Source organism: Schistocerca gregaria, chromosome X, assembly GCF_023897955.1.
Source record: "Schistocerca gregaria isolate iqSchGreg1 chromosome X, iqSchGreg1.2, whole genome shotgun sequence".
Taxonomy (NCBI): Eukaryota; Metazoa; Arthropoda; class Insecta; order Orthoptera; family Acrididae; genus Schistocerca; species Schistocerca gregaria.
The window spans coordinates 256,381,832-256,404,667 of record NC_064931.1 but is presented as its reverse complement, the minus strand read 5'-3'; the positions used below and the strand labels follow the sequence as shown (position 1 = coordinate 256,404,667).

The window sequence follows — 22,836 nt, the reverse complement described above, 5'->3', positions numbered from 1 at the left end:
TGGGCTGTTCAAGAGATTTGGGTAAAAGAAAAAGTGCCTTACCCAGTAGCTCGCAATTTACTGACTAGTGTCAAAACCTGTATTCTCTTATCTGGCACCTATAGTTCAGTTCTTGTTACCCCTCACTTTGTGAAGGACATGGCCACAGAGACATGCAACCTCAAATTTGGCTCCGAGTTTGTGAAGTCGCCCAGTGTCAAGGTAGCATCACCATCACCCTGTCCCACTGTGCAATAAACCGTCAACCTTTTGCTTAAAGGGGCGAAGTTACCCAATTCATAACCGGAAGGCAGGAAAGGACAGGAGTAGTACTCCCAAGAAGACTTCCTCCGTCCCTCCAGCCAAACAACACCCAAGACTTCCTCTAACCAGAAGGGCTTGAAGTAGTCTGCTAAAGACAAACGGTCTTCTCCTTAACCACCTCGAAGATCCTGCTTGACAGTGTCGCCACGTGGTCACTTAGCCCAGCAGGCCTCTGTCTCGTCAGTGCACACCACCAATTCTTTTTCTGCGTTGGGCTCCACAGACCGACCGCTCAAGCATGCCGATGCTTCTGTGGACCCCAGGGAGCAGGATCCTTCTGTTTGTGTGCCGTGTAGTAGTGACTCTCCACCGGCTGTCCCTTGGCGGCCACCGAGTTGACACCCCTACATCTATTCCTCCCCATGACTGTCCTCCAATGGAACATTTGCGGCCGTCGGTCCCACAAAGAGTATTTATGGCTACTTCTAGCATCACAGCATCCCCTTGTACTCTGCCTTCAGAAAATGAAATTGTGGTCTCAAGACCGCTTTCAGCTTTCATATTATATACCAATTCGTTTTGACCTTCCCCCTGAGGTCAGCATCCCATCTCATGGGGTTGTAATGCTGCTCATATGGGATGACTTTCATAGTCAACCCATCTCCCCGACTACCCGTCTTCAAGCTGTTGCCGTTTGCCTTTTCCTTCCCTACCTGACCCTCTCCCTCTCTACCATTTATGTACCTGCTCCCTTCAATGTCACTAGGAAAAACTTCCTTCAGCGTATTGGGCAGCTATCTCCCCCATTTTTGCTACTAGGTGACTTTAATGCGCATCATCCCCTTTGGGGTTCTCCCAGGACCTGCCAGAGAGGGGCCCTCTTGGCTGACCTTCTTAACCAACTAAACCTTAAACCTCATCTGCTATAACACTGGAGCACCTACTTTCCTTTCTGACTCCTCAGACACCTATTCCCATTTTGACCTATCTGTTTGCACTGCCCAGCTTTCCCAGTGCCTTGAGTGGTCCATTCTTTCTGACACATAGTCGAGTGGCTATTTCCTGTGTTCTCTCCATCTGCTGACTCATACCCCATCCACATGCATGCTCAAATGGCAGCTTACTAAGGCTGACTGGCAGCTTTACTCCTCCCTTTTGACCTTCGCAGAGCAAGATTTCCGCATTTGCAATGACCAGGTGGACTATCTCACAAACGTTATCCTTACTGCTGCAGAACATTCCATTTCCCACACTTCCTCTTTACCATGTCGTGTCCCAGTGCTTTGGTGGGCTGAGCATGCCGCGACGCAATTCGTGCATGGAGACATGCTCTCCGCATTTTTAACCGCCACCCTATGCTGGAAAACTGCATTCATGCATGCAAAGTATCATAGAGTTTTTCGGGATAGCAAAAGAGCTAGCTGGATTTCATTGACACCCTTTCAACAGTTCCACACTTATCCTCTGTCGTGTAGGCCAACCTCCGATGGCTCTCTGGAACCAAGATCCATTCCCCTGTTTTCAACCTGACAGTAGATGTCAATGTCATTGTGGATCCTGTTGCTATCTCCAGCACCTTGAGCTGCCATTTTGTGGAAGTTTCGAGCTCTTCCCAGTATCAGATGTTGCAGCACCTCTCTTGCGAGCAAGCACTTTCTGCTTAACAAATACAATCGCATCTGGCCTGAGGGCACATTTTCTGGACACTGGCATGAAGCCACCATCATACTCATACCTACGCCTGGTAAGGACAAAAACCTTTCTTCTAGTTGCCGCCCCCTCTCTCACCATCTGTGTTTGCAAGGTGATGGAACGTATGATTCATGGCCAGCTGGTTTGGTGGCTCAAGACTTGCCATTTCCTCATGAATGCACAGTGTGGATGTAGAGCACAGCATTCTGCAGTTGACCATCTCATATTTTGTTCACCCATGTCATGAATGGTTTTCTGCGGGAATCTCAGAGTGTGGCCGTGTTTTTTGATTTGAAGAAGGCCTAAGACACCTTCTGGAGAACTGGTATCCTCCGTACTCTTTAAACGTGGGGTTCCGTGGGCCCCTGACCTGTTTTCTTCAGGCAGTTTTACAAGACTGAGTTTTCAAGGTGCGTGTGGGTTCTGACTTGTTGGCCACCTTTATTCAGGAAAGTGGTGTGACTCAGGATTCCATCCTGAACGTCATCCTCTTTACTATTGCCATTAGCCCTATAATGGCCTGTCTCCCGCCGGGCTTCACTGTCTCCTTTGTGTTGATGATTTTGCCATCTATTGCAGTTCTCCACAGATCTGTCTCACTGAGTGGCGCCTTCAGCACTGTCTTGATCATCTTCACTCCTGGAGCATCGCCAATGGCTTTTGTGTTTCCACTGACAAAACTGTCTGTCTGAATTTCGGGTGGTGCAAATGGTTTTTCCCACCATCTGTACATCTTGGGCCTGTTGCCCTTCCGTTTGTTGACACTATGAAATCCCTGGGGCTCATGCTCCGTAGGAAACACTCTTGGTCCTCCTGTGTCTCTTACCTGACAGCCCACTGTACGCAGTCCCTCGATGTCCTACGTGTCCTCAATGGTACTTCTTGGGATGCTGATTGAACCACCCTCCTCAGATTGTACCGGTCCCTTGTCTGTTCAAAAAACTCGACTATGGGTGCTTTGTTTATGCATATGCGTGCCATCCTTTTTACACTGTCTCAACAGTACCCATCATCATGGCATCCGTTTGGCCACGGTGCCTTTTACACAAGCCCGGTTGAGTGTCTGCATGCTGAAGCTGCTGAACTACCACTTTCCTACCGCCATGACTTTCTCCTCAGCAGGTGTGCGTGTCGTTTGTCTGCCATGCACATGGCCAACCCTCCTATGCCTCCTTCTTTGATGATTTCTTAGATCGTCAGATGGGGCTCGTCCCTCTTCTCTGTTACTTCCTGGAGTCAGCTTTTGCCACTTGTTACGGTGGCTTAACTTCACATTACGTGCAACTTTCCCAGTGCGTGTGAACCCTTCACTGTCTTGGCTTCATGAAGTGGCCCATGTTAACCTTCCTTCCTAAGGACACTGCTCCAGCCTCGGTCTATCGCCTTCAGTTTCACGACCTTCTTATGGAACTTAGCGATAGTACCTTTGTATACACTGATGGCTCTCGGACTGACTGTGGGGTTGGGTGTGCCTTCGTCATTGGCCCCCGGGTCTTTCGATATCAGCTTCTGGCACACACCTCAGTATTTACAGCCGAGATTTTTGCCTTGTATCAGGCCACGGAATACATTTGGCGACACAGCCTTCCCAATTGTGGCTTCTGCTCAGACTCACTCAGCGTCCTGTAAAGTTTCTGTGCGCTGTACACTGCTCATCCCTCAGTGCAGCAGGTCCAGGAAAACTGTCACTTGCTCACTCTTCGTGGAGCCAATGTCATGTTTCTGTGGGTCTGTGGTCGTGTCTGCCCGCCAGGAAACAAGGCTGCTGCCAAGGCTGCAATCCTTGTACCTCAGCCTGTGAGTACCTCTTCCCCCCCCCCCCCCCCCCCCCCCCCCCATGATCTCTGCGTTGCTGTCTGTCAGGAGGTGGTGTCCCTTTGACATCGCTAATGGTCCTCCCTTCACAGGAATAAGCTTTGGCTTATTAAGCCTCTCCCAGCACCTTGGACAACCTCTTGTTGGCCATCCCACTGGGGGGAGATTATTTTAATTCGGCTGCGTATTGGGCACTGCCTTTTTAGCCATTGTCATTTGTTCACTGGTGCTGCCACACTGCATTGTATGCATTGCACCCAAATTTTATCTGTATGCCACTTCCTGCTGGCATGCCCTTTTTACGTTTCAGCTTGAGTTTGCCATCTGATTTATCAACCGTTTTAGCAAATGACATACAGGCTGTCAACCACGTTTTCCTTTTTATCCGCCAAAGCAATATGGTGAAGGCCATTTAATTTTTGGTTTTGGACCTCCATTTTTGTATGGTGTGGTTTTCTTTTTCCCCACGTGCCTGTTTTAGCTGTCTCCTATTCTGCCTATTGGGACTGATATAGTCGTTTCCCTTGTCTCTGTGTTTGTGTTCTATAGTTTTAACTTGGGTGCGTATGACCCCAGTTGCTTTTTGCACTCTAAAACAAAACAAAACACAACAAACTATTAAGTATTAGGAAGCTAGGGAGATGTATTAAATTGGTTGGACATTGAGCTACTAATACTGGGAGTGCAATACTTCATGAAAGTTTGTACTGTCATAATTGAAATTGTGAACAGAGAACTCAATAGTTGTTTGTATACCTCTAGTTATTAAAGAATTTTGTGCTTGTTATTAGTTAATATTGTTGTTATTCTTTGTTTTGAACTGTGCACAATACAAACTGTCTGAAAGAAGCAGTTTCTTCTTCTTCTTTCACCACAATAATAATGATACAGGGACAGCAGCAGCAAAAGTATTATGATCAGGAGATGTATCTGCTGAAATATTTGCCAGAAGTATCACGATTTATAATGGTTATTACAGTTTTTTTGTATGTTTGTTGCAGATGAACTACCAGTGATATCTCTTTTTTGAAAAATGAGCCTCAATTTCTCAAAGCTTTTTTCTTCAAAGAAACGTCAGGACATTCAACAAGTGCCATCACAGATAGGATTACCAACAAATGTGAAGCATGATTATCATGTGACACGTAATGCACATACTGGAGAATTAGAGGGTTTACCAGAGTCTTGGATTAGGCTTCTGAATGCACAGATAACGTAAGTTTTGAGATGCTACTGAATTAAGCTTATACACACATAGAAAATCTAATTTTTTGTTTCTTTGTTTGTGTTAAAAATATATGTTTGAGGCTAGAAACTTACTTCACTGTTTCTTTACAAGGGCAACATACGTTTTTGTGGAAAATTTTGAGGTACTCTGTTGTGCAAAATTCGAGGTATTTGAGTTGTTGCTGTTATTACCATTGCCATCATAATAATTATCACGAAGAAAGGAAAGCATATAACCAAGGAAGTTGAGTAACTAACTTCTGGCATAATGAAAACTTCATATTCAATGGTTTTAATAGTAAAAGACATCTTCTGTACACCATGAGCTGCACGAGAAATGTTTTATTTGCGAAAACCAGCTTTCGGGTTTATAACCTAACCTCAGTGGGATGTGATACGGAGGAGTAAGCCAACTGTATGTGCACAGATTTCTACAAAATAACTATATACAGAGTTGAGAAAAATTGTGTCCTGAAATTTTAACCCTGGATAGCTGATGCCAGTAGGAACCTAATTTACTAGTGTTGTGTAGGTCTACAATGCACAGTTTATAAATTACAACCAGTTCAAAAGTAATAGCAGTGTGCATAGCTATAACACCAGGAGAAAGGATGATCTTCACTATGCAGGGTTAAATCTTACTTTGGCACAGAAAGGGGTAAATTATGCTGCCACAAAAGTCTTTGGTCACCTACCCAACAGCATCAAAAGGCTGACAGATAGCCAACTAACATTTAAAAATAAATTAAAAGAATTTCTAGATGACAACTCCTACTTATTGGCTGAATTTTTAGATATAAATTGAGGCAAAAACAACAAAAAAACAAAACAAAAGAACTTAAACATTAGTGTCATGCAATATTTTTGTGTAATGTAATATCTTGTACAGACATCTTTTATTAACCTGACACGTTCCACATCATTACGAAGTGTCGTATTCATGATCTATGGAATGAGTATTAATCTAATCTAATCTACAGAAACTTGGTGCCATATTCTCCGATTGGGCATGGGATTGCCCTGTTGCCTTTCGTCGGTTGACGGGCAATGCTATCATTGTCAGTTCACACATACAAGCGTCCCTCCTTGGATACACCGCGATCTCTGGGAGGCAAAAAATTGTCGGTCATGCGTAGTCCAGAGTATCTGGCAAGAGAGCAACCCCACAGCAAATTGGAGCATGTGGCATGAAGTTTCCATAGTTTAAAAATTGTGCATTGTCAACCCACACAGCATTAGTAGTTTTGGTTCCTACTGGCATCAGCTATCCAGGGTTAAAATTTCTTGACACAATTTTACTCCACACTGTATATATAGCAATCATATAAGTCTATTTACATTATGCACTTTTGTAGCAATGACATACTTGTCAGATATACAACAGGATCTGAAATATGTCCAATAACATAGTACACAGTTTGTCATATATGTTACTGCTGTCAAATTTTAGACAGTGACTATTCTTGATACAGTTTGACATAACTGTCATATAGGATAAACACTGAACTGATAGGTCAATGAGTCGAAATTACCTGTCTTATCTTATTTCTAAGCTCATTTTTATATATGTATCTGCGGGAATCTCAGAGTGTGGCCGTGTTTTTTGATTTGAAGAAGGCCTAAGACACCTTCTGGAGAACTGGTATCCTCCGTATTCTTTAAACGTGACATGCATTTATGTAATTATGTAAATCACAATTTTTGACAGGTGGCGTGTTAAAGTAGGATATACAAAATGTATATGATTGCAAAATATTCCTATGTATCATGTCAAATTAGACAATTTTTACATGCAGGGCGTAAACTCCAATCCAAAATTATGTGGTTGAACCACTATTGAAATTTTGTATATACATCTTATTCCCTAACTCCATTTATTCATTAAGTATGTTGTCTGGTTCTTTTGCCCTGTGTGTGTATATTTCTTCTAGACTATTGTAGACGAAATTGAAATATACCTGCATATTATTGTAGAATATTCTAGGAGAAATATACACACACAAATGGAAAAATGAGCGGACAGTATACTTAATGAACAAATGGAATTACAGAATAAGATGTATATACAAAATTTCAACAGTGTTTTAGCCAAATAAGTTTGGTTTGGAGTCTATGACCTGCACGTAAAGACTGTCTGACATGATCTATAGCATTATTTGGTAATCATATATCGTTTGTGTATTCTAGCTTCACATAACAATTGTCGAAAATTGTAATTTACATAATTATATGAATGCATGTCACAGACACATATAAATATGGTCTTATAACAAAAGAGTAAAATTTGACTGCAGTTGATGTACACGACAAACTGTATACTATGTTATAGGACATATTCCAGATGCTGTCATTTTAACTGACAAGCATGTCATTGCTATAGAAGTGTATAATGTAAGTAGACTTACATTACTGCCATATGTATACAGTTATCATTTTGTAGAAATTGGTTGTTCTTCTGTATCTGAAGCCACTGAGGATGGGTTATAAAGCCGAAAACCAGTTTTGGCAAATAAAACATTTCTTGTGCAGCTCATGATGTATAAATGATGTCTTTTAATAAATATCTGAAAGCTGCGGAGCATCAAGCACTCAAGATTTTTAAATGGTTTGATGTTATAATGGTACACTTTTGGCCTTACGTTCTAAGAGAGAGTTAGATGAAAACTATATAAATATTTTTTTGTGAGATATTACTTATGTACACATGGCACAAATATGTATAACTTTTTGATATAGTTTTCCTCAGTCTCATTGCAAGTTGACCATTGTTTCCAAACAGTCTGAATTAGTGTAGAAAATAATTTATTTTGGAGTATATGCAATAAGAGAATGAAATTTCTAGTCGTTCAATGAACAATGCTTCATGGAGGGATCCAAACACGCCGAAAATGCTCAGGGAAAGGTTGAATGAGCAGTGAGTGCAGAAGCAGCAGGATACCACCAGGCAGCAATTCACATTGTTTCTATTTGGTTGCAGGCACAGGTGATTTTTTTAAGAGCTCTGGATATGTGATAATGACCCCATGTGATACGTACTTCTCCGAGGTTACACATTTTTCACAGCAATGTACGGCCAGTGTGGCCGAGAGGCTCTAGGCGCTTCAGTCTGGCACCTCGCGACCACTACGGTCGCAGGTTCGAATCCTGCCTCGGGCATGAATGTGTGTGATGTCCTTAGGTTAGTTAGGTTTAAGTAGTTCTAAGTTCTAGGGGACTGATGACCTCAGATGTTAAGTCCCATAGTGCTCAGAGCCATTTGAACCACAGCAATGTAAGGCCACCATAATGTTCTTGCTTGTGGCCGTTTTTCGAACATCCATGGTTGGGGTGCCAGGAAGTCGTGCCATTCCTTACTTGCTCTCTTTGTGTCTGCTTGCTTTAGCAAATGCACATCGTGATTCTATTACTTCTGAGGAAGGCATCACATTGTTGTTCACTCCACCGAAGCTGTTCACATGCAGTGCAGTGCATCAAAGGATGCATAGCTCACAGGACTTCCTCACATAGAAATTGGAGTGGGCTGCTGGGTGGCTTAATGGGGCATTTATCCTAATTTGGGTAACCCAGACCCAACTTTATGAGCCAAATTATAGTGCTACATGGAGCCCAAACATAAACTCTGTGTATGGTACGAGAACCGCTATTTTGCCATAACCATCCCCTTCTCTTCTCCTCACAGTGCAATACCCTACATGAAGAACACAATCTTTAGATTACGCTTTTGGCCATTGAAATTGCAACACTTGATGGCAGCATGCAACAAACATCAGATTGGCATGAAGTATATTACAGTCTCAGATACGCAAACAGTTCGTGTTTCAGCGCAACTCCACAACGTCGTCGTCGTCATCATCATCATCATCATCATCATCATCATCATCATCATCTACCAGCACATATTGGTATTAGATAATGGCAGGACCATGGTTTATTAAAACTACAGTTTATTGTTTTGCAAAATTGCTGTTCTCATTAGTCGTGTGACCCAGTGACTGTCATGTGAATGTGGAATTGACGGATTAAACAGCACACAGTGTCTGGGAGACCCCTTGTGACCAGTGTCCAAGGGGATGTACCTATTGCTCACTCAGGTGTGGAACATCGTACAGCCATGTCCTATACCTAATCAGGGAATGGGCTACTTGCAATGAGGCAAGTATCCACATGGACAAGGTCACTACATCCAGAGCACCAGACTGCCAGCACAGAGAGATGTGCCCAGTAATAACAATGGGCATTAGAGTGACACCTCATTGTCTTTTCAGAAAACTCATCACAATTGACTTATCCCTGTGTGGAGGCTATGGGGAAAATCAACATCTCCAGATAGCATCAGTCATCGTCATACGGACCAGTACCCATTGGGGCAGCAGCCATTACATTTTATTATATGTTATTGTTGGTGACTGTGCCCTATCTTAGATTTCGTTGTGACATTCTCTTCCAACAAGATAATGCAAGACTACATGTTGCCAGTGCAGTCCTGACCTACCCTGTTACAGTGGGTGTTTGACTATTGCAGTGACCAGTGCATTCTCAATATCTCTCACACGTTGTGAAAACTATTAATGGATTGCTGAGAGACTGGTATGCCAACACTTACTAGCCACAAGTCATAGAGTTGAAGCAGTGTGGAGTAATAACATACTCGTATCTACCATCCAAGCTCATCTCGACTCACTCGCCAGCTGGGCTAAAGCTGTTATTACCACCAGAGGTGGCATCTCTGTGTACTGCAGTAAATTTCTTATCCTGTGTACTCCCAGATCACGTACAAATTTAATCTTGTATTCTTCCTATGAAACTATACATGCACAGTCAATCGAATTTCAATATTTGCAAGATTACTTGTGTTGAAATTTTTATGTCCAGCAGTGTAGTACTTTTGCATCACCTTAGTTCCGCGAATTCCAAAACCTGTACGGAAAATTGGAGTAGAGATCAACATAAACATCATTTCCGCCATTTTTATTGCTCATGAAAACCACACATTGCATGTTGTACCACCATACAGCGAGACCTTCAGAGGTGGTGGTCCAGATTGCTGTACACACTGGTACCTCTAGTACCCAGTAGCATGTCCTCTTGCATTGATTCATGCCATTATTCGTCGTGGCATACTATCCACAAGTTCATCAAGGCATTGGTGGTCCAGATTGTCCCAGTCCTCAACGGCAATTTGGTAGAGCCTTCAGAGTGGTTGGTGGGTCATGTCGTCCATAAACAGCCCTTTAACATCTATTCCAGTCATGTTAAATAGGGTATATGTCTGGAGAACATGCTGGCCACTCTATTTGAGCGAAGTTATCCTGAAGGAAGGAAGTCATTGTCAAGATGTGTACGATTGGGGCACGAATTGTCGTCCATGTAGATGAATACCTCGCCAATGTGCTGCCGATATGGTTGCACTATCGGTTGGAGGATGGCAGTTGCATATCGTACAGCCATTACGGCGCCTTCCGTGATCACCAGTGGCATACGTTGGCCCCAAATAATGTCATCCCAAAACAGTAGGGAACCTCCACCTTGCTCCACTTGCTTAGCAGTGTGTCTAAGGCATTCAGCCTGACCAGGTTGCCTCCAACACGTCTCTGATGGTTGTCTGGTTTGTTGAAGGCATATTGTGACATGCACCTGCGAAGAGAATGTTATGCCAATCCAGAGCGGTCCATTCAGCGTCTTGTTGGGCCCATCTGTACTGTGCTACGTGGTATTGTGATTGCAAAGATGGACCTCACCATGGATGTTGGAAGTGAAGTTTCACATCATGCAGTCTATTGTGCACAGTTTGTCGTAACACGACGTGCTGTGGCTGCACGAAAAGCATTATTCAACATGGTGGCATTTCTGTCAGGTCCTCCAAGCCATAATCTGTAGGTAGCAGTCATCCACTGCAGTAGTAGCTCTTGGGCGGCCTGAGTGAGGCATGTCATTGACAGTTCTTGTCTCTGTCTATCTCCTCCATGTTCGAACAACATTGCTTTGGTTCACTCTGAGACGCCTGAACACTTCCCTTGTTGAGAGCTCTTCCTGGCCCAAAGTAACAATGCGGACGTGATCGAACTGCGGTATTGACCGTCTATGCATGGTTGAACTACAGACAACACGAACTGTGTACCTCCTTCCTGGTGGAATGACTGGAAGTGATCGGCTGTCAGACCCCCTCTATCCAATAGGCATTGCTCATTCATTGTTGTTTACAACTCTGGGCAGGTTTAGTGACATCTCTGAACAGTCAAAGGGACTGTGTCTGTGATGAGAACATTATATCAGTTTGTCAAGAAAGTTCTAAAATGTACCCAGTATAATGAAATCTGACAAGTTGCTTCACAGCAGCACCTTACTGGTGGAAGCAAAATCATTGTTCTTGTCTTCATGATTGTGTAAGTAGATATGTGTGTACTCTGCCCAGCTTTGTTAATTATTAGCAAGAGTTAATGACATTTCTACATATGGACATTGAAGAAAACTTTTACAGGTGTGGGATTGTAATGGAAGGAATGCAATTGTGGTAGTAAGGTTACTACCTTCATTAAAACTTGGATGTCGTACACTCGAATCATCTTATTTGAAGTCTAAAATAGGCAACCACAAACTGTAGGAGGTATTGGCGCAGGACGGGCAAAAATGCGTATGAGCTGAATATGATGGATATTGAACTTGTGGAAACTGACACCAACTCTTTAATTTGTCAAAATATAATTCAGGAATAAATGTAGTTTACAAAATGTACTTGAGCCAAGAGTAAGTCCTGTTGGTTAAGAGAGATAAAAGCTGCAAAATGACAGTTCAAAAACAGATTTACCATTTCCCACCCTTGTTATTGAAACCTGTTGCGAGATGCGTTGGTGGGCTATGCTCTATTTGTATCTGTAGACTGTACTTAATCTGCTGTAGATAAATTATGATGAATTTGTATAACTGGGATCTACATGTAGGAAGCAGGCAGTAACCAAGTGTTGGTGACATACATGGCTAAAATATTTGCTTATTTTCCAAGAAAAGTGCAAAATTGGTCCTCAATAATGGTGTTTTTGATGACTGTGGCTAATGAAAGTTAATAAACTGAATTAGGATGGAGTTTTCTTGGTTTATTTGACATGATGACTTTGTGTATTTCATTCACTATACCTATTTCTAAATAGCATGTGCACAATTGTCAGCTCTGTGTTACATAGCTTTAACTGAAATAATGCTATCTTTACTACATTTAGTTCTTATACGCTGCCACGTAAATGTGGTCTAAACAGTTAATTGTGACAGTTGAGTAACTGTTCCCACATACTTTAAAGTACCGTTTTTAGTGTTCACTTTATAGTGTACATGTTCTGTGAGGGGTTAGTTTCTTGCCTCACAAGTTGTATTTTGTCAAAAAGGTATAATATTGTGTACTGCATGTTTTCTTTGTGGATCTGTCAAATGTACAACTCTTGAGTCCGTCACAAGATCACATTCTACAACTTCCATAATATTTTCTTCAGGCAACTACTTCACTTCTTCAAATGGTTGCTGCTAGTTATGGTAGGCACGTAGTAACCTCCAGAATCGACATTGTGGTGGTCTTACATGTTTGGAAGCTGTGCATCGGACTGATGACCATTGATGTTAAGTCCCATAGTCCTCAGAGCCATTTGAAGCTGTGCATCATGAGATTACCATGTGCAGAGCTCCTTATTGGACATCCATATGGCTTGACTGTCATAGTTGCTACTAGATGTCACGTGACCATGAACAGAACCAAAATGAATAGCTATGTGAGTCCTCCACGATGCTACGATGAGGCTTTCATTGGAAATTCTTCTTTTTCTCATTATAGTCTAATGGTAGCAATTACAAGATTCTAAGCTATACCTAATTGAAATCCTGAATACCTATTGGTAAGATTATCTGCTATGTTGTGTGTATTGTCTCCTTCATAGTGCCATCCCAGGATGAAACTGGGTGCAGATTTTCTGGAAAACCACGAAAGTTCAGGCATTGTTACAGCGGACAGGGAAGGGTAGGGAACACTTTAAAAAATGCTGGGTATCAGGAAAATTGGTAATCGTTGTAGAAAAGTGAGAGAGATTCACGATAAATAAAAGCTACGTAAAAGGCCAGTGCCAAAGAATACTCTCTGTAAAACTGAATTGGAATTCCATCTGGACCAGGCAACTTATTTGCTCTCAACTTTTTCAGTTACTTCTCAATGACAGGTATGCTTATTTCTATGTCTCATTTTCTTGGATTCTCTGCTTATCATTCGCTAACATGTGACAGCGGAAGTTGTATGCTTGGTGCATCAATCTTTGTATAGATAAATCAATTTCTCCTAAATTTTACCTGTCAACATTTCCATGTGCATTTTTTAACCAGAGTCCAAACAATCTGTGCTCCCTCAGAATTTATTGAATTTTGTTATTAAATCACTGAGGGTCTCTTCCGTCCATAATACACTTGCTTGGCACATAAATCTCTAGGGTGTGATGTACAGTTGTTTTAAACTTTGCCTATGATTCCAGCATGTCAATCACATTTGAACTAAATGATGTCCACACATTGTGTGAGTAGGATGCTAACAACTACTTACCCGTTCTTTCCATCATAAACATCCTTTTAGCATTATTTTATGGATTTCGTAACTATAGTAACCATCGCCACTATGTCGTCATAATCACTAAACCATGTCTCTATACTGTCACTGTTAATAAGCTCAGCCTGTTGTAGCTAAAAGGTCTAAAATATTTCCATTGTGTGTGTGCTTTCAAATTAGGTGCTCAAGATAGTTTTCAGGAAAATGTGTTAAGAATTACTTTACAAGATTGTTTGCCTGTACCACGTACATTGAATCCATAGATGTCCCAGTCTATACTCAGTGGGTTAAAGTTGCCTCCACCCAATTTTGCAGAATCAGGGTGTTCTACACTATTAAGCATAGACCGTCTGTGAATTATTCTGCAACTGCTAAGGTGGAAATTGGGTGACCAGTAAAAACATCAGATGTTTAACTTGATTTCACCTAGACGGATTACTTTCATCCAGCTATCTTTGCAACATGATTCTATCTTGACCTCGATAGAAACAATATTTCTGTTGATTCCAATGAACACTCCCCTTCTTCTTGGAATCTAACCCGTCTTTTCAATATAAATTCCATTAAATTTTTTGGAGCTTCCTGCTTTGGGTTTCATCCAGATCATGGTTCTGAATGTAATTTGAGCACAGCAGCTTTTCTGGATGTACCCCCAGAAATTAGCAACCAAAGACATTCACAGAATTCTTGGAGCCTCTGGTAGAGGCCCTCCACTCAGCTTCAAACCAAAGGACCTTGACCAAATAAGGTGGCATAGTGATTAGCATTTTGGATTTGCATTCAGGACGACAGTGGTTTGCAATCACCATCCAGAATTAGGTTTGTTGTTATTTCTCTAAATTGCTCCAGGAAAGTACCAGAGTGGTCTCTTTGAAAGGCCACAACTGATTTCCTTCACCATCCTTGAAACAATCGAAGCTTGTGCTCCATCTGTAATGATCTCGATATTGATGGCACATTAACCCCTAATCTTCTGTCCCTCCCCTCTCCTCCCAAGGGGCCTGAATTATTATTTATGGGTACGATACTGCAAATTGTAACCTCTGCTTGCATGAGGCTAGCAGTATTCGCAACTTCCACTAGCCACTTGTACGAACTGAAGATGGCTTTGAAACACATGCAACAGGTGTCAATGGTGCAGATGTGTGTCACAGCTCAAAAGATGATTGTACTCTGTGTCCTCGATAGCCACATGTAGGGCCGCATCCACAGTTTGGATGATGCCTCCTGCCAGACATACTTAGCACACATTGGACATATGTCCCACCCTGAATGCTATTTCCTTAAGGAGCTCCATAATCTGCCCAACATTGGAGCTCCTGATAACTAGAAAATCCCTTTCCTCATGTGCTTACTTGGACTCTGCTGCAGAAGTGGCCACTTATCCACTCACAGGGTGAATGGATGAGGCCAGTCAGTCAATCCCCACATTGATTCTCTACCTCAAGTGATGAAAACGCTGTACAACCTGTCATTCATTCTCCAGTAAGCACAGTTCTCCTTTATTGGGTAGCCTTGAATGTGTTACAGCAGCAGAGCCCGTGGGCAAAATAAACAATACCTGAGTTGTCCTGCGTCATGCCAGTTTTTGTGCTGCCGCTGCACCCTTTTGCAGCAGCCTGCAGGTGGCTGATTATGACCAACAGCATCTTCAGAGGCTTACGAACTGCAGCCAGCACTACCTGCATCCCCACACAGCATTCATGTTCCCTTTCCATCGTACTGTTACAGTTCAAATGAAAACAATAGGTATGTAAAAGATAAAACAAACCCTGCTGTATTTTAGACAACGATATGCACTATAAAACTGGTCAAAAAGAAAAACCCAAGCTACTAGGGAACACTGAGCTTGTCACTGACACTGGTTCACAGCACGCTGGCAGACACAAGTATGAATTGAGGGTGACACCTGACTTGGATATTTAGTGCTACCTCTGTGAAGCCTCGATGGGCACTAGTTTTATGGTATTTATTGTCAGCAGCTGACTGTTCATGGTGCTGATTTTCTATTATCAACACAAATTAGCATTTCAAATAACACACGTTATAAGCAAGTGTTACCAAATAAAATTTCTCACGTGTGACATGAGGTTTGGCTCCAACAAGGCCCCAACTAATTCTGTACATTATTTTGAGGAGGCAGTGACTTATAGCTTGTAAAAATTGTTGAAAAATAATGGTTGCATACAATTGTGATAATAAATTTATTACACAAACAGGTTGTCATTAACAGACCATGACGAATGTTATGTGCTTCACCACAGATTTACTGGCCACTACACATGCTCTTGGTTTATAGTTGTATGGAGATTTTGTTTTCTAACATGTTGCTTTTTAGTGGTTGTGAAATTTTTGGCTTTTCCTGCATTGGCACAACACAGGCAATAGTTTTACAAAATATCTGTTTCATTGCCATTAGAATAGTATCTCGCATCATTGACGTTTCCCATAAGCTTTGCCTGTACTCTTTGCACTACCTTATTACAGAACTGTTTGCCACAGCCTATGACACCCCTGCTTTCCTATTCATGAGGAATGCCCATTCACTGCTTCTCAGCTGCAGCCTCACATACATACCATAATGAGAATACACAGCTCATCAGAATGAGTGAGATAAATAAATTATCAGGGCAGTTGTGACTTAAATATTTACAACTGATTTATGAACAAATTATTACAACTGTGTCTTGATTAGTGTGTTTAGGTTTCTTTGTTTTAGGTTTCTGTAAGTTACTCTGTATGACTTCATTTAGCTCAATAAGGAGAAAGGAGAAATGAGAAATGTTATACGCCATATAGTGAAGATGTTGAGTTGCAGACAGACGGAACAAAATGACTGCTAGACAAGTAAGCTTTCGGCCAAAAGGCCTTCTTCTGAATTACACACACACACACACACACACACACACACACACACACACACACACACACACACACACACACACACACACCTATGTGTATTTGCGCACCCATTCGTGTTCTGTGTTTACAAATGCGGAGTTGGCAGATGCCCATTTGATGTATGGATTAGCACGGGGCAATAGCCATGGTGCGGTACATTTGTATCGAGACAGATTTCCAGAACGAAGGTGTCCCGACAGGAAGATGTTCGAAGCAATTGATCGGCGTCTTAGGGAGCACGGAACATTCCAGCCTATGACTCGCGACTGGGGAAGACCTAGAACGATGAGGACCTGGTGGATGACATCGGAAGTTCACTGAGGCTTTTTGCAGATGATGCTGTGGTGTATCGAGAGGTTGCAACAATGGAAAATTGTACTGAAATGCAGGAGGATCTGCAGCGAATTGACGCATGGTGCACGGAATGGCAATTGAATCTCAATGTAGCGAAGTGTAATGTGATGCGAATACATAGAAAGATAGGTCCCTTATCATTTAGCTACAAAATAGCAGGTCAGCAACTGGAAGCAGTTAATTCCATAAATTATCTGGGAGTACGCATTAGGAGTGATTTAAAATGGAATGATCATATAAAGTTGATCGTCGGTAAAGCAGATGCCAGACTGAGATTCATTGGAAGAATCCTAAGGAAATGCAATCCGACAACAAAGGAAGTAGGTTACAGTACGCTTGTTCGCCCAATGCTTGAATACTGCTCAGCAGTGTGGGATCCGCACCAGGTAGGGTTGATAGAAGAGATAGAGAAGATCCAACGGAGAGCAGCGCGCTTCGTTACAGGATCATTTAGTAATTGCGAAAGCGTTACGGAGATGATAGATAAACTCCAGTGGAAGACTCTGCAGGAGAGACGCTCAGTAGCTCGGTACGGGCTTTTGTTAAAGTTTCGAGAACATACCTTCACCGAAGAGTCAAGCAGTATATTGCTCCCTCCTACGTATATCTCGCGAAGAGACCATGAGGATAAAATCAGAGAGATTAGAGCCCACACAGAAGCATACCGACAATCCTTTTTTCCACGTACAATACGAGACTGGAATAGAAGGGAGAACCGATAGAGGTACTCAGGGTACCCTCCGCCACACACCGTCAGGTGGCTTGCGGAGTACGGATGTAGATGTAGATGTAGTGGACGAGGCAATTCTTCGTGCAGTTGATGATAACCCTAATGTCAGCGTCAGATAACTTGCTGCTGTACAAGGTAACGTTGAGCACGTCACTGTATGGAGAGTGCTACGGGAGAATCAGTTGCTTCCATACCATGTACAGTGTGTGCAGGCACTATCAGCAGCTGATTGGCCTCCACGGGTACACTTTTGCGAATGGTTCATCCAACAATATGTCAATGCTCATTTCAGTGCAAATGTTCTCTTTACGGATGAGGCTTCATTCCAACGTGATCAAATTGTAAATTTTCAGAATCAACATGTATGGGCTGATGAGAATCCGCACGCAATTGTGCAATCAAGTCATCAACACAGATTTTCTGTGAATGTTTGGGCAGGCCTTGTTAGTGATGTCTTGATTGGGCCCCATGTTCTTCCACCTACGCTCAATGGAGCACGTTATCATGATTTCATACGGAATACTCTACCTGTGCTGCTAGAACATGTGCCTTTACAAGTACGACACAACATGTGGTTCATGCACGATGGAGCTCCTGCACATTTCAGTCGAAGTGTTCGTACGCTTCTCAACAACAGATTCGGTGACCGATGGATTGGTAGGGGCGGACCAATTCCATGGCCTCCACGCTCTCCTGACTTCAATCCTCTTGACTTTCATTTACAGGGGCATTTGAAAGCTCTTGTCTGCACAACCCCAGTACCAAATGTAGAGACTCTTCGTGTTCGTATTGTGGATGGCTGTGATACAATACGCCATTGTCCAGGGCTGCATCAGAACATCAGGGATTCCTTGCGACGGAGAGTGGATGCATGTATCCTCGCTAACGGAGGACATTTTGAACATTTCCTGTAACAAAGTGTTTGAAGTCACACTGGTACGTTGTGTTGCTGTGTGTTTCCATTCCATGATTAATGTGATTTGTAGAGAAGTAATAAAATGAGCTCTGTTGTTCTTAATGAACTGCCTAATAGCTTTGGTATGCTTTCAGTATGATGCAAATTTGATGAGGATGAACCTATGTCACATAGTGCCTACTACTGGATGTCCTATTAAATGACTTGCATCCATGCCCGTTGTGTGCATATGGATTCAAAGCTGTTAAAATGTAATTTTAATAATCAGTTGGTGTTTTCCTGCTCATTTTAAGGCTTGTTGTTAATAATTTTTTCTTGGGGGGGGGGGATACATTAGTTTGTGTTGAATGTCCACTAGAATGTTTACTATCAATTCTGCTGAGGTGTTATTCACATATGGTGACTCACCACGTATGTGCCGAATGAATCTTGGATTCATACTGCAAGCTCAATCTGAAATCGGTCCCGTGCACCTTGAAAAAAAGTCTTCAGAGCACAACATTTTTATTGTTTTATTAATGGTCAGTTATGAACTTTGTGAATATATCTTTTTTATGATTGAAATAGTTGTTCACATATCAGAGTGAACTGTGGGTAAAGGTGGTGTGCATTTGCTGCACCATCAACTATAATTGTTGTCTACATTATAATCTGCCAGATTCCCCACCACCACCCACCTGCCCGTGGTTCTAAATGTCCATAAATATATCTCAGTTTTGCCCTAAGCTCATGGAAAGTGGCATAGGTGACATACAGTAAAACTGGTCATTCATTTCCACTGGAGACTATAAAAGTTAAATTAATCTCTCACTGGATCAGCTTAGTGAATTGACACTTGGAACTCCTCCCTATGTATCCTCTGTCTTGCGCTTGTTGACACAGTCCCTTGAAGTAGTTCTTGTAGCATACTGGGTTTCTTTGGTGATGGAGATAGTCCACGTATGTGGCTACGAATGGAAGTGTGGGTAGTTAACCTACATAAATAATCCCTGGGATGCCATTACAGCGCATTTATCAACAAACACTGTAAAATAGTTCAAAGCTAAGTAGTTTGACACAGTTACTATTAAAAGTCCCAGAAAAACTGAGAGCATGGTTTGCACAGTGATCAGACTTGCATCCTAATGCTGACTGAAGAGACTGGCGCGCAACAGAAATCATTGGTACACTTCACATAACTTCGAAATTATTCATACATTGTCGACAGAATAATAATAATAATAATAATAATAATAATAATAATAATAATAATAATAATAATAATAATTTTTTCCTGATATAGTTTATCACATAGTGGTACTGTGGTAGCAAAGATTTAATGACACTCCTGCTCTTACTAGCATTATTATGTCATAGGGCCTTCTAATAATTAATATTTGATAAGGAAAATGTCTTACTCTTGCACCTAAATGTTGTTGGGTTTTCATCGTTCAGAATTGTCTAGTTGGATCCACTGTTGTGGCTCACTTGTAGTTCGTCACAACACTGGCATACTTCGATATACCGCATGGCACAACTAATCTCACTATCTGTGTTCTGGATGTGGGAACAACTTCTTACATGTTGCTATAGCACTCTACATTGCTGCTCAAGAGAGAGAATTATTCATGTTAACAGTAACATTCCAATACAATGTTAAAATTAAAAAATAAAATGGTACCTGTAATATGAGAAAACTCTCTGTGGGATCTTGTCCTTTTTTTTGCAAAATTCTTAGTATCATATTTTGTAGACTAAAGATGACACATTTCCATTGTGTTGCTTGTTATTGATATGTTGAAAATTTACTTTCTTTGTTAGTACATCCTGATATTTTGTTACAGCAAAGAAGAACAAGATGTTAATCCCAGAGCTGCAGTACAGGCACTAAAATACTACAATTATTCAATAAAAAAGAAGCCAACAGAACCATTCAAACCACTTATCACAGCAGAGCAGATAGAAGAGGAATCGGCAGAAATAGAAAATATCTTAGGTAAGACACACAGATTGTATACATGCCATCGTTTGCAGCAAAGCTTTCTCTTTGCAGTATTAACTGATGCAAATTCTGCTGTGGTTGCATGAATGTCATTGGCTAATAAAGTCAGTCTTAATGTGAGGTTAATTTAGAAGTTCATACCAAATGTATTGTTGTGTCATAACCACCAAACACTGGTGGATGCCTGATGTGCAATTGACTTACTGCTGTTTCGGAATCCATTGGTAACCAGAGTATACCAAGCATGGAAAAGATGTATTGCCTGTATTGTAATTATAGGTGACAACTTGTATGTTGCCTAATCCAAGATAGTCATGTAGAGGTTTTGAATACCTGGCATCTCTACCAAACAGTGTCAAGATTTCACAATCAAGTTCAAATTCAATAGCACATTTATTACTTAATACTGATGCACAAACAGAACTGCCTTCTGGACAGTGCGTGATGCTATTTATACAAACATTGAACATTCCAAAATATGCTAATGTTACAAACATAAGAAATTTCTAAAACCTTCCAGAAATGATGAATACTGAATAATAAACATTTGTTGATGATCAAATTTGAACTAGTGACTGTCAGCATGCCAGCCTGTGGAAATATCCACTACGGACTGGTGCAGTATTCACAGCACCATTATTTGCTATGCTTTAAGGATGGCTGAGAAGTACCAAGTACTTACATTTTACGACATCAATACTTATGAAGTACCGGTACTTCATGAAGTTTTAGGTTAAAAATCTATGATAATACAGCAATAGCAAGTGGTAAAAACTGCCCAAGAAAGTGAAAATAAATATGCTATAGTAAACAAGACAGAATTAGGTATATGATCTGCTTACAGCTGTGGAAGACTAAAGAGAATTTAGAGACTAATGAGGCTGAACTACAAGGATTTACAATCCAGTGGGTTAAAGTAAGGGGAAAAAAGGAAAGATGTGGAGACAAGTAAGGGCAGGTGTTTGATGAGACTGTTAATGAGCCCCTGTCACAAAAGAGATTGCAACCTATGTTGTAACCACCACCTGACTTGCAAACTTCTTTCCAATGTAGTCTTAAAAATGTTTGTTTACAAATGCACAGCCAAATATAAATAATGCATCTGTGGCCAATAGTCTCTCACACAGCAGAAGTGAATGTCATCTTGAAATTACACATCTTCTCATGTGTGTCTGAAAATGAATGAGTTATTCTTCAATTTATTTATTAGCACAGAAGTACAACTCTCTAATTACTTGCAAAATATTGATGTCTATTTTTTGATGGACTTCACTCTGAAAAAAAAAAAAACTTTTTTTCCTGTGATTTTGTTGGTAATATGAGTCTTGAACAATTACACTGCAAATACAACTTGACTTGCGACATAGTACTGAAAATAACACTTAAATTCACAATGCCGATCCTGCGAATAACTGTGTTCAGTGCAATTGAATACCATTTGGAATTCCTTTACTAAGATGAAGGAAGGAAGGAAGGAAGGAAAGGGGGGGGGGGGGGGGGGGGGACAGCCAGAGGCAATTTTGTATCTTCACTACCATTGTAATGAAATATTTCAACATTATAATTTCTTTAGTTATCACTGTTGTATGTGTTATTTATGAAAAACAAAATGCTTAATTTGGATTATGATATCAGCCTTTAAGAATGTTTCAAATTTGTTTACCCTGAAACATCACACAGAAATTGGACAGTCTTAACTTGTCCCCCCCGTCCCCCTCTTTCGTTCCCTTTTCTCCTCTAAGAATCTACACCACCTCTAAAATTTACTGTGTTAATACAAGCCAAGTTAAACAGTAATTCAACTGATTACAGTCCCAACTTGAAGGTAATAAAATGTTGCAATTTCTTCATTCTCTATGCTTGTCTGGGATGTGAACTATTGCAAGGAATGTCATTTTTGTAACATTTCCTCACATAGACGTTTTTCTCATCATCCGTCCTCACATCTTTATGTGCTGCATTGAATTTGGCACACTGGACAATTGCAATACCATGCTTTCCGCACTTGCACAGCACATGTAGGTCTCGTGATGCATACAATGTGGGCAAAATTGGGAGGAAGTGATATCTGAATATCATCTGCAATTAAATGGTTGCTTGTTCGCGTGCTCCACAACTCACTAATTGTTCAGCACAGTTCTTCTGTCAGGTTTGATTCCACAGGGAATCCTCCTCCTCCTCCATTTTCTTCTTTTCGCTACTTCTTAGTGCTTTTGTATCATTCAAGAATTACTTATCATCTTGTCTCATCTTCACCAGTTTCAACATTTTGAAGAACATAATTTTAATCTGCTGTGCTGATCATAGTCTTCTATTAGTGTAAAACTAGTTCTGAGAAAGCAGGTGCCTGACAGGAATTCATTTGAAGAGTTTTAAGGAAGTGCAAGTCACCCACAAAAGAGAAA

At 41.3% G+C, this 22,836-nt stretch overlaps 1 protein-coding gene across 4 annotated transcripts in view; it reads left to right on the top strand.

Annotated features, from left to right (window-relative positions):
* Nucleotides 1-22,836, top strand: part of LOC126298317 (serine/threonine-protein kinase Pak) — a 114,004-nt gene that overhangs the window by 20,957 nt on the left and 70,211 nt on the right. For all 4 annotated transcript variants that reach the window (XM_049989616.1, XM_049989614.1, XM_049989615.1 and 1 more), the window contains exons 2-3: nucleotides 4,752-4,965; nucleotides 20,274-20,425. In XM_049989616.1, the coding sequence (XP_049845573.1) occupies nucleotides 4,784-4,965; nucleotides 20,274-20,425 (334 nt within the window). In that variant the 5' untranslated portion in view covers nucleotides 4,752-4,783. The remainder of the gene's footprint in view (nucleotides 1-4,751; nucleotides 4,966-20,273; nucleotides 20,426-22,836) is intronic.